This window comes from Amblyomma maculatum, chromosome 1 (genome assembly GCF_055883805.1).
Source record: "Amblyomma maculatum isolate TAMU_Amacu chromosome 1, ASM5588380v1, whole genome shotgun sequence".
NCBI lineage: Eukaryota > Metazoa > Arthropoda > Arachnida > Ixodida > Ixodidae > Amblyomma > Amblyomma maculatum.
Window position 1 is genome coordinate 207,208,711 of NC_139344.1, and position 13,715 is coordinate 207,222,425.

At 46.0% G+C, this 13,715-nt stretch overlaps 1 protein-coding gene across 3 annotated transcripts in view; it reads left to right on the top strand.

Annotated features, from left to right (window-relative positions):
* Positions 1–13,715, top strand: part of LOC146205442 (putative phosphorylase b kinase regulatory subunit beta) — an 86,533-nt gene that overhangs the window by 30,512 nt on the left and 42,306 nt on the right. For 2 of the 3 annotated variants that reach the window (XM_084590111.1, XM_084590113.1), the window contains 4 exons: positions 1,634–1,789; positions 2,970–3,067; positions 5,049–5,060; positions 12,623–12,769. In XM_084590111.1, the coding sequence (XP_084446237.1) occupies positions 1,634–1,789; positions 2,970–3,067; positions 5,049–5,060; positions 12,623–12,769 (413 nt within the window). The remainder of the gene's footprint in view (positions 1–1,633; positions 1,790–2,969; positions 3,068–5,048; positions 5,061–12,622; positions 12,770–13,715) is intronic. The other variant, XM_084590112.1, reaches the window with a different exon arrangement.

A 13,715-nucleotide genomic window follows, 5' to 3' on the forward strand; every position in this document is an offset into this window, starting at 1 on the left:
ACAGGCTACTTGACTACTTCTTAAACCTAAAGGTAGAACCTTTCTCCCTCCCATTTTCCTCCTTCTTTTTCTCAAAGTTCAGTTCAGGTGCTCACACAGATTGATACAAGTACCACACTTTTTCTTCATTACTTCATCCTCCTCCTCAGGCTAAAGTATTTAGTGTTTTTTGGCCTCTCTTGAGATCCAAACCTTCTGCGACTGCATTTTTGAAGCATCTTACATTCGAGCATTTGCCCCCCAATTTTGTACTACTCTTTTGAAGTATTTGAAGGCAAATTATATAGCACTACTATTGGTGTTCAAGGCTTATTTTTTCAGCTGTTATTTTAAATTTGTGTTTTTGCAAAGGGATGGAACTGAAGGATGCTATGTTCAAATGTAGGTTGGCGGTCTCAGGAACGCGTCAGTCTTTGACATAATGTCCTCTACAGTGGCATTGCTCTGCTGCCCTGGCGCTGTGGCTCGGTGGGTAGGGCCTCCTACTGCTGAACCCAAAAAGGCAGGTTCATTCCTGGCTGCGGCGAAAATTTTTTGATGAAGGTAAAAAGCAAGATGCCCATGTTATGTGCCATGTCATTGCACATTAAAGAACTCCAAGTGGCCAAAATGATGCAGGGCCCTCCATTATGGCGTCCCTCATAGTCTTAGTTGCTTTGAGATGTTAAACCCCTGTAAACAAAAACAAACCAAGCAGTGCACTACTGCCTCCAGTGCACTGTCCTCTACATGTTATGAAAAGATGAGGGCAGCTGTTTTGTTTTGCCTCACCCGCTTTCCGACCTACACCAGTTGCTCTCATTCTTCCACAACATCACAGGTGGTGGAAGTGCAATGCCATTGATGAGTCTGTCTCAAAGCGTGATGTGCTTCTGGAAGAGATTACATTTAAAGCTTTTAACATGATAGTATTAAATGCCCCACTCACCAGAAAATCTGGCATCGGCTTTGTTGTCAGCATCAGTGGGCAGCTGACATGGCCGCGCACTAATTGGACGTTGCCTGACGTTACATTTGACAGGAGCTACCAACTCGGGCCTCTCCTTTCATATGAGAGGTTGATATCACAATCAGCATGCCAGGACCCTTGCATTCATTTTACCCCTAGGCCACGCAGGCACCTTCACACGACTAGGCTAAAGCCGGGCTTTATATGTTGAGTGGTAGCCTATGCTGTTCTGTCACACCCTTAAAGGCAGACCTTAAGCGTCCCCCATAATTTTTTGTTTGAATTGTAGCATCTGTCACATGAATCGACAGTGTCAGCAGAGGAGACAGAAATAGTCCTTGTGTTTACGTTCATGCTAATGCAATAATTTGCATTTGCTGAAGTTTTCTAAGTTTTCGGCATGGCCAAGTTGGAAGTATTATCATACTGTGTAGTGTCCTATGTTTGTAGCTGTGCTTGTTATAGTCTGATTTATTATTGTTTTTTGTGTTCTGCTGTGAGAAAGAGATGCTCACTTTATTGTTTTTTGTGTTCTGCTGTGAGAAAGAGATGCTCACTTTTCTGTGTACCCAGTATTAGTGATAATTTTTTTAAATTCTAGCACAGCGTTTCAGGAGCGTCGGGACAACATGTTGTGTCCCTGAGGTTTGCCGCTGAAGGCATGTTTGGCACGCCTCATTGCAGACTACATAGTGCCCATGTACTTCTACGTCCCCAAGGAGTTTCTTGAGGCAGAACGAGCTGAACCAGGATCACAGCCTCGGTTGCCCAGCCCAGAAGGGGACGTGGACAACTTGTTCATGATGGGGCAGGCCTTGTACATAATCTCCAAGCTTCTGTGTGAGTTCCATATGATCTATGCCCAGCTTTTCTTGATGCAAGTTTAGTTGGTAGAATTTAATGAGTAGCAACATGAATGTGTTGAGCAAACTTGTGTAATTACCTCCAACCCTCCTTAGTGAGTTCTGTGCTACAACACAAGCTGGCTATCTGAGCTGTGTTTGATTTGACAAATTCTACAGACTTTTGTTGTTTGCTCTACAGTGCAACAGTTTTCATCCATGTTTTTCTTTAAAACTGATGCCTAAAGCTTGCTTTACATGAGTTCCTTTGCATTAGAGCTAGCTTCTGCTTACTTCCCCTTTAAGGTTGGAGGTTTGTTGTTGCTAGGTGATCCTCTGGAATACCAAATAAATCCCCTGCCGGAGTGGTGCAGTGAGGGATAAGACGCCCGACCACTGTGCTGGAGTACCCGGGTTCGAACCCGACCGCGGCAGCTGCGTTTCAGTGGAGGCGAAACGAAGAGGTGTCCGTGTGCTGTGCATTGTCAGCGCACGTTAAAGATCCCCAGGTGGTCGAAATTACTCTGTAGCCCTCCACTACCAGCTCCTCTTTCTCTCTTTCCACTTTAACTCCCACCTTCCTCCCTTCCCTTACGGCGCAGTTAAGATGTCCACAGAAACAAGCTTGACAGATACTGTGCCTTTCCCTTCCTGTGAACCAATTATTATTATTAAATAAATCCCTGCCTGTAATAAGGGTGCCTCTCTTGATCAAGACCTTTTGCTTTTTTTCCCTTCTGCTAGATATAGAATGCACCATAATCCAGTGAGCTCTTTGTTTTTCTGAATATTATTTGTTTATGCATTGTACAGTGCACACTTTAAGATAGTGAGAATTTTGACTGTACATAAAACACCTATTTAAGTTCAATTTCGCATATTGCTGCTTCTACAGTGCATCAGTTGAAATATGCCAGTTGCCCTTACTTTGGTCTCTCATGTGCCCAGTCATGCAGTAGGAGGCTTATGTGCTGCTGCTTTGTATACATCTGAAACTTTTTCACTCACTGCATCAATCTGCCTGCCTCATGTATTACTCTAACATGTTTTGTAGTCAATCACTATTTGGCAGGATTAATAGTGTTTCTCCTTGCTCATTAGTTGCCTAAAATGCTCAGTTAAGTGCTTAAAGCACACTTTTTTATTACTTTAGCATCTGGTATTTGTTTATCACGCAGTGGAAGGCCTCTTGCACATCTCTGAACTGGATCCAGTACGGCGCTACCTACCGTCTTGTAACCGGCCTCGACGCACTGACCGATACTCAGCATTTCAGGTGGGCTCTGCTAATGTAGACATCAGCATTGTTGTCTGCTTTTTTTATGTCCTGCTTTCCATGTGAAAGGTACACAAATACAAGATTGAAAATAAGCTACTTTGGCTTTTATATGAACTTAATTTTCTGCGAATAATTGAAAGGCTTGATGCTTGAGGCTGATAATGGAGTGCAGTTGTTTGACTGGAAAATGGCGTTAATAATTGTTTGTATGGGATTTTTGTCTGAATTTTGGTTCTAAATGTATTTTCTGCATTAAATCATTTGCTTAGAAGGAATGGCATACAGAAAACTTACTTTAAAAAAGCACTCAACTGCCCTTAAATCAGGGAAAAGGTAATTTTGTTCCAATTTAAAAAAACTTTCTATAAAGTAGTAATCTCTGCTTCTTGCAAATTCAGAGTTTGAAACGTGGAAGCAGTAATGTTTTGCCTAATTGGCTTAAAATGCCTAACCTAGAACGTCACTTGGTTTAGTGCTGTTCTTTACTGCTATTAAGAAGGAGGTTCTGGATATGTATCAAAGACATTGTCAAAGGAGTTGATGGAAATATTTTGGAAGGTAATGGACTGTTAAGCACTTGGCTTTTGATGTTAATTTCTTGCTCTGTAAATCTGTGCAAGAGAAAATACCTGGTTTGTGGTTGGAGCAGGGTTCCACTTTATTTGAGCCGCCTTGTTTGACATTTAACGCGACAGCGTTAAAGGCCCCGTTCTCTAGGAAATCAAGCATTTATGTTGCGTCAGCATTGTCAGGGTTTAGAGCGAAAAAACATGAGCATGCCTTTGGCAGGTGGTCATTGGCAGGTGACATGGCTGGGCACTGTTTGATCTGCAGATTGTGCAACATCTCTGCACCACATGACATGGCCGAGTTGGCTGTAGCTGCCAACTTGGGAAGCTCTTTTGAGTTGAGAGGGTAAGATGGGAATCAGACCTGGGACCCTCGGATCCCAAGCCAGACTCACTATCCCTAGGCCACGCAGGTACGGCTTGATTTAAGGAGTGTAGACACCAAGTTTTGGTTGCATTTTTCTTCTTGTTAATGATACATACAGTGGGTCACCACTTGGCGTTTGCTTGTGACTGCTAAATAATGTATAATTGAATTTCATTTATCATTTATTTCAGTTTCGGTTTCAACAACCGAGCAATGGCTATGACATCAAAGATTGGTCACGTGAAGGATAAAAAAAACTGACATCATCACTGTTTTTTCACTTATTGCAATTCCTGTTCTTGAGGCAGGCAGTCTTTTTAAAAGTGCACTGTAGTGAATTAAATGATGAAGGAGTAGTTATATTGCTTTCTTTTTTTCATCCTTCATATGACCTATACTTAACTTTGACATCGTAGCGATCACTTGGCTGTTGAAACCGAAACAGATGAGAAAAGAAATTTGAATATAAATTATCTGGCAGCTGAAGGTAAATACTGTGTGGTGATGTGCGTAAAATCTTTCAACCAAAAATTAAGCGTCTGTGCTCCTTTAAAGTGGGGCTTTATATTTATGTCGGATGGCCTTTCACATAGTCTAGTAGCTTACAACTGTATGCTAATAAGTTTGCAGGCGAAATAATAAAGGCAAAAATTTAGCGATTGGTGATTAAGCGAGTAGCAAAGTGAATGTGCGTAAATCAGGACCAGCGAAGGGAGCTGTAGACGGAAGCCATTAACGCTGTCGCATTATGCCCTTAAAGGCGGAGCTTAAGTGTTCCCCAAATTTTTGTTTCTACCTCACCTGCCCTGCGGGGCAACAAGTTAATTATTGCACAAGGGAAAGGCATTATCTTAGCTAATATGTAAGCACTATGCAGCATTGGACACGAGCAGCTGTTATCATGGTGCAGTGTGATTTAATCACACATTTGCTGTTGGGGGCTGGAGGAATTTTTTTAACACTTGATGCCATGCACTTATTCTGGTGGTGCCTTTCACGCTTTTAATTTGCAAACGGGATGCCTGGGCTCTGATCCTGACAGGGAAAGGCAGTTGTGAGTATCCTCCCTGTCACGCCTGCACGCTTTGCTTGCCAGTCATGAAAAGAGCCTCAAGCATTGTGTTGCCTTCCACAGGGCGGCCTCATTCCTGAAGCACTTGCTTTATGTGCATGAGAATTAGCTTGAAACGTGACCCTTGATGCCTTGCAGTGTGCTGTTACAATTCAGGCTCTTTTATAGTCCAGAGTGGACTGGTAGTTGCTGTGCAGAGAGTTAAGTAGGTGCAGTTTGTTGACTGCCAAACTATGCAGAGTTCTTGAGTGTGCTTATTTTAAATATTCACAAATAGCAGATGCAGAGTTGAATCATCATTAGTGAGTTGGCAATGGTATTGGTTTATCTGTTTCTTATAACTTTTGAAGAAAAATGGAACTTCCTTGCTAAACCCCCACAGTTGAGGCCACTATTGCAGTTTGATGCAACTGTTGTCAAGTGTGGTGATGGCACTTGAAAGAGTGCATTATATAAGTTATCTGTACCAGCAGCAGCTTACAGAACTAATTTTCAAACATCTGAGTTTATAAAAGCTGTCCTTAGATTTCTTTAAGAATCTGAACTGATTGTTGATTGTGATTGTAATTTATGTAATCCAGAATTGAGCAACTCGTTGACAATCCAGTTTTGACTCACTATCAACTGCTGGATGGTCAAAAGCTGATGCCTGTGATAGCTTGTGACCATGCGTCAAGGGCATTCAATATTTTGTATTCTTGTCTTTTGTATTTTGCTTGCTTGCACTTTATCATTATGGTATGGTTTTAGTTGATTTTGTATATAATATGAAGTTCACAATTACCAAGTTTATCAAATACGTCTTATAGCGGTTCCACTTTCACTGCGATTGTGTCTGTATTACTAATGCAGTTACTGAAAATTAGGCTTTCATGCAGGAATTTATTGCATCAGTGGAATACTACCTAAATTTTTCTGCAGTATACCTATTGCATGATGTGTTGCAGTAGATGAATTTTGTTTTGCTTGAATAAGATGTTTTTTAGATGCTGAATGCATGATCAGATGCATCAAGTGTGCATGCTACCTTACAACCAGCTGCTTGACTGCAATGTACGCTAGTTTTTTTTTTTTTTTCATTACAGTAAAACCTAATTATAACAAAACTGAAGTCGAGCAGCGGTATATCAGGTTTAATCATCACTCTATATGAATAAGCTGAGATGCTGAAGGCATCACAGGGTAGTACTCAAGATGTTTGGCAGATTTCGGAAAATTTTTGCAAGACCCTGATGTTTGATAGACGAGCCATATTTGTTCAGGAGAATAGAAATCTTAATTTCACTATAGGCTGTGCTGTTGCAACTTCACATATTTCTGCTTTCTTAATGATGCCTCATTTAGCCTCATTGATAAATTGCATGTCAAAAATTGCTCATGTGTAACCTTTGAAGGTAATTCCGACTGTTTAGGATCAGAAATTGTTGTGTTAAGTTTTATAGAACATAGGCAGCTAAGGGCATCATATGTCAAATGCAAGGTTTAATATATTGTACTGTGATAGTCAGCACTTCAGCCATCGACATGCACCAGTGCGTTGTGCGACGAAGACAAAGAAGAAGTACGCTGGGCTCGCCGTTGCAAGGTCCTCTCCTCACAGCTCTCCATCTGAGCGTCAATAAACGCCCCATTACAATTGGCGGAGGTGCCGGAAATGATCCCATTCAAACTGGAACTGCGAAGTCGTACACTACCCTCTACGACCGCCATGCAAGACGAGTCCACTTCGACGCTGCCGGCCGTTCCACCCACGATCATGTGTTCTGGCGTCGTGCGCCAGCGTGACCCTTGCCTCTTCAGTGGCACGGCCGACCAAGATGTCGACGACTGGCTGTCATCGTATGAAAGAGTAAGCAGCTACAACAAGTGGGATGACTCATATAAGCTCAGTAACGTCATATTCTATCTGACGGACGTGGCGAACCTCTGGTTTCGCAACCATGAGGCTGACCTGTCATCTTGGTCGACATTTAAAAAGAATTTCGCGGAAGTGTTCGGCCGCCCGGCAGTGCGTAAGCTTCGTGCTGAACAACGTTTACACGATCGTGTTCAGCGCTGATGAGACCTTCACCAGCTACATAGAAGACATCGTTGATCTCTGCAAACGAGTCGACCCGGCCATGCCGGAAGCAAACAAAATCCGCTACATCCTCGAGGGCATTTCTGAGGACGCTTTCCAGATGCTGGTAGCGAAAGATCCCACCAGCGTTAGTGAACTCGTGAAGCTTTGCCAGAGCTACGACGAGCTCCGCAAGCGGCGCGCTTCTAGGCGCCGCTCCGGTGTGTGCGACGAAGGCGTAGCCGCATTAGCCCTGGGTGGTTCGCCAACTTCTGAAGGGAGCCCGCTGAATCAACAGATCAAAGATTTTATTCGTGAAGAGGTCGCACGTCAAATCTCACTCCTTCCCCATTTTCAAGACTCGGGCCGCCTCGTTCCTGAACTGGCTCCATCTTTGTCCCCTACTATACGCCGTGTCGTGCAAGAACACGTCACTGATGTCTTGCCGTCCAACCCCGTGCAGCCGCCTGTGACGGCACCTCTCACGTATGCCCAAATAACGGCTAGGCCACCACCTTCGCCCACGTCTGGCTCCTATGTGCAGGTCCCTGCCTACCGTTCACCGCCGCATGCTGAGCCTTCGTTCCAAGCCCCACCCTCAAGGTTCCGCCCACATCCTATGAAACCTTGGCGTACTACGAACAACCTTCCGATTTGCTATGCCTGCGATCGGCCGGGCCATGTTGCACGCCTTTGTCGCCAGCGCCTCCAACCTTCACAGCCTGACATTCGACTTTACCCGTACGATACCGACTCACGCTCGCAAATGATTCCGCCCGGTTCTCAATTTGTCTCACAAGATCGCCAAACCTATGCCACTCGTCGATCACATTCTCCTCGGCGCCGATCGCTTTCTCCAATGCTGCGACGTTCTAACAACACCGTTGAGGGAAACTAACAGTCGCAGTTCCGGGGGCAAGAACTGCGCTTGTTTCGAATTCCTCAAGTCCTCCGTGTCGTCCCGCTAATGTTATCAAAGTTTCTGTAGAAGGCGCCACAGTTCTCGCTCTCGTCGATACCGGTGCAGCCGTCTCCGTCATCAGTGAAGCGCTCTGCCGTCGAATTCGCAAAGTGACCACTCCGATTTCCAACTTTTCGCTCCTCACCGCCTCATCACAGCACATTCACCCCTCCGCATCTTGCACAGCCCGTGTGCTCATTCAAGACGTCTTGTACCCCATCGAGTTTATTGTTCTGCCGAACTGCTCGCATGATATCATCCTCAGATACGATTTTCTATCGACTCATCAAGCCGTTATTGACTGTGCTCGTGCGCAAATTGCCTTCGCCCCCCTCTGTGATGCCCCCTTCTGTGATACCCCTCCCCGCACTGCAAAACTTCTCGTCGCCCATGACACCGACATTCCTCCGTTCTCTGCTGCCCTCGTACCACTGTCTTGTGAGTGGGTAACTCCTTTGACTGCGATTTTTACACCTTCCGAAGCCGCCTCCCGTCATCCCTGCCTCCTTTTTTCGTTCGCAGTTCTCGAAATTCAAGACGGCAAGAGTGCACTTTACGCCTCGAACCCATTTTCTTGCCCAGCAGTCCTGCTCCGTGGCGAATGCATTGGACGTCTTGAAGAGCTTGATAGCGGTCATATCACCACTCTTGCTGACTCAACCCCCTCCTTCGACGTTAGTCTGTGCTCTTACGATGTTGCGACGACTTCGACGCCCTCCGACGTTTTCCAACATGCTATTGATGCTGATCTTCCACTTGCGCAACGTGATCAACTTGTCGCCCTCTTGCAGAACTTCGCTTCTTCATTCGACCTTCCTCACACTGACTTGGGCCGCACGTCTGTCGTAGAGCACACCATTGACACCGGTAAAACCGCACCTTTGCGCCAGCGCCCCTATCGCGTGTCAGCTTCGGAGCGCCAAGTAATTGCTGATCATGTGGACGACGTGCTCCGTCGTGGTGTCATTCGGCCATCCCACAGTCCCTGGGTGTCTCCAGTTGTGTTGGTACCTAAGAAAGATGGCTCCTTCCGGTTTTGTGTCGACTACCGCCGGCTCAACAAGATCACGCGCAAGGACGTCTATCCTCTGCCACGCATCGATGACGCACTGGACTGCTTGCAGGGCGCCGAGTTTTTCTCCTCATTGGATTTACGATCTGGCTACTGGCAGGTGCCAATGGATGACGCTGACCGCTCTAAAACTGCCTTCATCACACCAGATGGATTATATGAATTCAACGTCATGCCCTTTGGGCTTTGCAACGCCCCGGCCACATTTGAACGCCTCATGGACACTGTGCTTCATGGATTCAAGTGGCGAACCTGTCTTTGCTATCTCGATGATATCGTAGTCTTTTCTACCGATTTTCAATCCCACCTGCTCCGACTGAAGGACGTTCTCACTTGTCTCGCTACTGCCGGCCTCCAACTGAATCTGAAGAAGTGCCGCTTTGCTGCTCGCCGACTAACTATTCTAGGTCATGTCGTTTCTAAGGATGGCATTCTTCCCGATCCCACCAAACTTCGTGCAGTTGCCGAATTCCCACGCCCAAAATCACTGAAGCAGCTACGAAGTTTGATCGGCCTGTGCTCCTACTTTCGCCGCTTCATCTTAAATTTCGCATCTATTATTGCTCCTCTCATCCAGCTCCTCTCCGGCAGCTCCGACCTCTCCGCATGGACACCTGCTTGTGATGACGCCTTCAACACTTTACGCCGTCTCTTGGTTTCGCCTCCCATCCTCCGCCACTTCGACCTGAATGCGCCAACTGAGATTCACACTGACGCTAGCGGTATTGGGATAGGCGCCGTTCTCACCCAACGCAAACCTGGTATCCGAGACTATGTGGTGGCGTACGCAAGCCGCACCTTGACCAAGGCAGAGTCCAATTATTCTGTTACGGAAAGAGAGTGCTTGGCCATTATTTGGGCCATCGGCAAATTCCGTCCGTATGTCTATGGCCGACCATTTTATGTGGTCACTGATCATCACGCTCTGTGCTGGCTGGCGTCCCTCAAGGACCCGTTCGGCCGCCTTGCTCGCTGGGCTCTTCGCCTCCAAGAGTATGACATTCGTGTCATATATCGCTCAGGCCTCAAGCATACTGACAAGGACGCTCTTTCGTGTTCACCGCTGCCTCCCTCTTCGTTGTCTGATGAGATCTGCGCCTACGATTTGTCTTCGCTTGCCACTATCGACATGGCCACGGAACAGCGGCGCGACCCGTGGATATCTACACTTCTGGACTTTCTTTCAAGTCACTCTCCAGGTCGTTTGTCTAGGGCGCTTGCCCGCCAAGCTCACCATTTTTCAATTCGTGACGGGCTGCTCTATCGCCGCAATTATCTTCACGACGGAAGGAAGTGGCTTTTAGTCATCCCCTGTCATCTCCGCCCCGAAATTTGTGCTGCTTTCCATACTGATCCCCAGTGCGCCCACGGCGGAGTAGTGAAAACCTACACGTGTTTGCGTCTACGCTTCTGGCGTGGAATGTACCGCTTTGTCCGCCATTTTGTCCGTTCTTGCCAGTCTTGCCAACGCCGAAAAACTCCTCTCAAGTCTCCTGCTTCGCTGCAGCCGTTGCCCTGTCCTGCCCGTCCGTTTGATCGTGTCGGCATAGATGTATACGGTCCCCTTCCTACAACTGCAGCTGGCAACCGCTGGATCATCGTGGCAGTGGATCATCTGACCCGCTAAACTGAGACATCATCATTGCCCTCTGCTTCCGCACGCGACGTGGCTGCCTTTATTCTGAAAAACCTGGTTCTTCGCCATGGTGCCCCTCGCGAACTGCTCAGTGACCGCGGACGCGTTTTGTTATCAGACGCTCTTGAGGCTCTCCTGAAAGAATGCCGCACCATACACCGCACCGCTACCTCGTACCACCCTCAGACGAATGGACTGACAGAACGTTTCAACCGCACTCTCAGTGACATGCTGGCTATGTACGTGAACACCGACCATTCCAATTGGGACCAAGTTCTACCGTTTGTTACTTACGCATATAACACCGCGGCACAGACCACTACTGGATTCTCTCCATTCTTTCTCCTTTACGGGCGCGAGCCACCCTGTACTATGGGCACACTTTTTCCCTACCGCCCTGACGTTTCCGAATCTTCCCCGCTATCCGATGCCGTCACGTACGCAGAACAATGCCGTCAGCTCGCCCGCTCTCTCACAACAGAAAATCAGTGGCAACAAAAATACCTCCGTGATACCGGTGAAGCTTCGTCATATCTCCCGAACTCTCTGGTGTGGCTCTGGGTGCCCTCTACAACCCCTAGCCTTTCAAAGAAATTTCTTGCTCGCTACCACGGGCCATATAGGGTCCTCCAGCAAACACCTGCAGTCAACTACGTAGTTGAGCCCGTCACGCCCTCTGCGGACTTGCGTCGCCGTGGTCGTGAAACAGTTCACGTGAACCGATTGAACCCGTTCTATGACCCCGCTGTGCTTTCCGCGCCATAAGTCGCCAGGATGGCTCCTTTTTTTACCCGGGGGGAAAATGTACTGTGATAGTCAGCACTTCAGCCATCGACATGCACCAGTGCGTTGTGCGACGAAGACAAAGAAATACGCTGGGCTCGCCGTTGCAAGGTCCTCTCCTCACAGCTCTCCATCTGAGCGTCAATAAACGCCCCATTACAATATATATGACTGGAGAATAAGAAGTTAATAAAGAATGAATTCGTGAATACCTAAGTTCACTTGGTTTTAGGGTGGGTTAAAATTTCTTCACAAGGTTAGCTTTGAGTGCAGTGCAGAATATGTTATGAGCATCACTGTAGTGATTATGCTGTATAATTGACATGTCACAGGGCATTTCTTGATTACAAATTACATTTGTTCATTTATTTAGATACAGTGTTTATGGGAAAGTATCCCAGAGCTCAGGTATATTGGCAATACAATATACTGGTTGCATACACTGTGAAGTTTGCCTTTTGGTGAAAGATAGAAGCTTTTTTTTTTTTTTAAAAAAAAAAAAGGACTTTAAAAAACTTAGTAATGTGCTCCTGTAACCAAGAACTCCCTTTAAAGTGGGGCCTTTGCTATTGGCATAACAATGGGGGATTGAAATAAATCCTTGTACATGTCATTGAGTTGGTAATGTGTGGTATTCATATTTTTGATCCTGTGACTCGTTGCAAAGCACACTTTTTTCTGAAGCTTTACCCAAGTTCATAAATACGTTGGCAGAGTCAACGAGGGGCTGGAGCTGCATAACTTAATTATTTTTGATTGCACAGGACAATATTTAACATATTATGTGACATCTAATTTTTGTGACAGTATCTATAGACCCTCTCTTTGGTTTTCTTGCACTTATTTCTGGTGACTATTTCTTTAACAGACTGTTTCGTTATATGAAGGTTTCACTGTATCTTTCAATTGCTATGCAGCATTTGCTTGTGCAGACTGAATATGTTTACCTGGCTTACTGCAAACTGAGCCGCTTTGTGCGCATATGATTACTGTTCTGTGAGGTGTACTGATGTCACTGCAACTCCACACCCAGAGCGCAGCCACGGACCTGGTGGTGCAAGTGGTGCTCATAGCGGAGAGTATGCGCCTGCAGGCTATGATGGCCACATACGGCATCCAGACTCAGACACCCCACGAAGTAGAGCCTGTCCAGATTTGGTCTCCCAAGCAGCTGATGAAGGTTTGTTGAGCCTCGGGAATTTTCTTTTAGGGGGGGACAGATACGAGCATTGCTATTGTAGCCGAGACTTTGTTTTACTTTGACAAATCGTTCCATGTTTTCACTGTGCAAAGAGCCAGAGATACCGATTTACTCACTTCTAAGATGCACATATTTTTTTTGTGTAAAAAATTTCTTAAAAAGAAAGAATTAAATACTCATTAGAATCGAGTACAAAAAATGAAGATGAAGCTACACCAGCAACACAATAGTGTCATTGGTATCTCAAAATGGCAGCTTGGTACCTTTTTGCACATCCGTATTATCGATATTGCCTACCTAACCTGCTGCAGTTGTGGATACCAATAGGCATTGCGAGTACCTGAATTGTCCCATCAGCAAGGTGCTGACATGGATATGAGCCATCATGGAAGTGTTGGAAGTGTAGACGTGCAAAGTTGACTATGACGCCGGGTTGGGGGAAAAAAAAATAAGGGCGATCTTGTGTGCTGTGGCTTTCTGAGCACACGCAAGGCTGGAACTGTCACCGATACTCTGGTTGAGGTGCCCAGTGCCTGACTATACTCTGCAAAGTTTGCCAAGCACACCAGTGCTGCTGGAGTTCCTGTCAAAACATATACATGTCATTATTTTCTTAGAGCACAGTGTCTTGTTGCACTGCAAGTTCTGCACAGGGCGACACTCACAATGACATGAAACTGAGGAACAATCCAAGAAATGCAAATGGTGTGCAGAGTCTAGTGGCAAATGTGTGGCCTCACATACACTTCATATTCCCGAAACTTATGTGCAGGATTGTTAGATGAAGCTCGCCAGACTGAAAGGCCTAACATAGACAGAATTTAAAGAGAGCTTGTGCAGTGAAATTTCTTTGATACGATTCTGCTGAAAAAGTTTTTTTTTTGTTCCCGGCAACGCTCATAAAGGCACTGCATTTTCATACAGC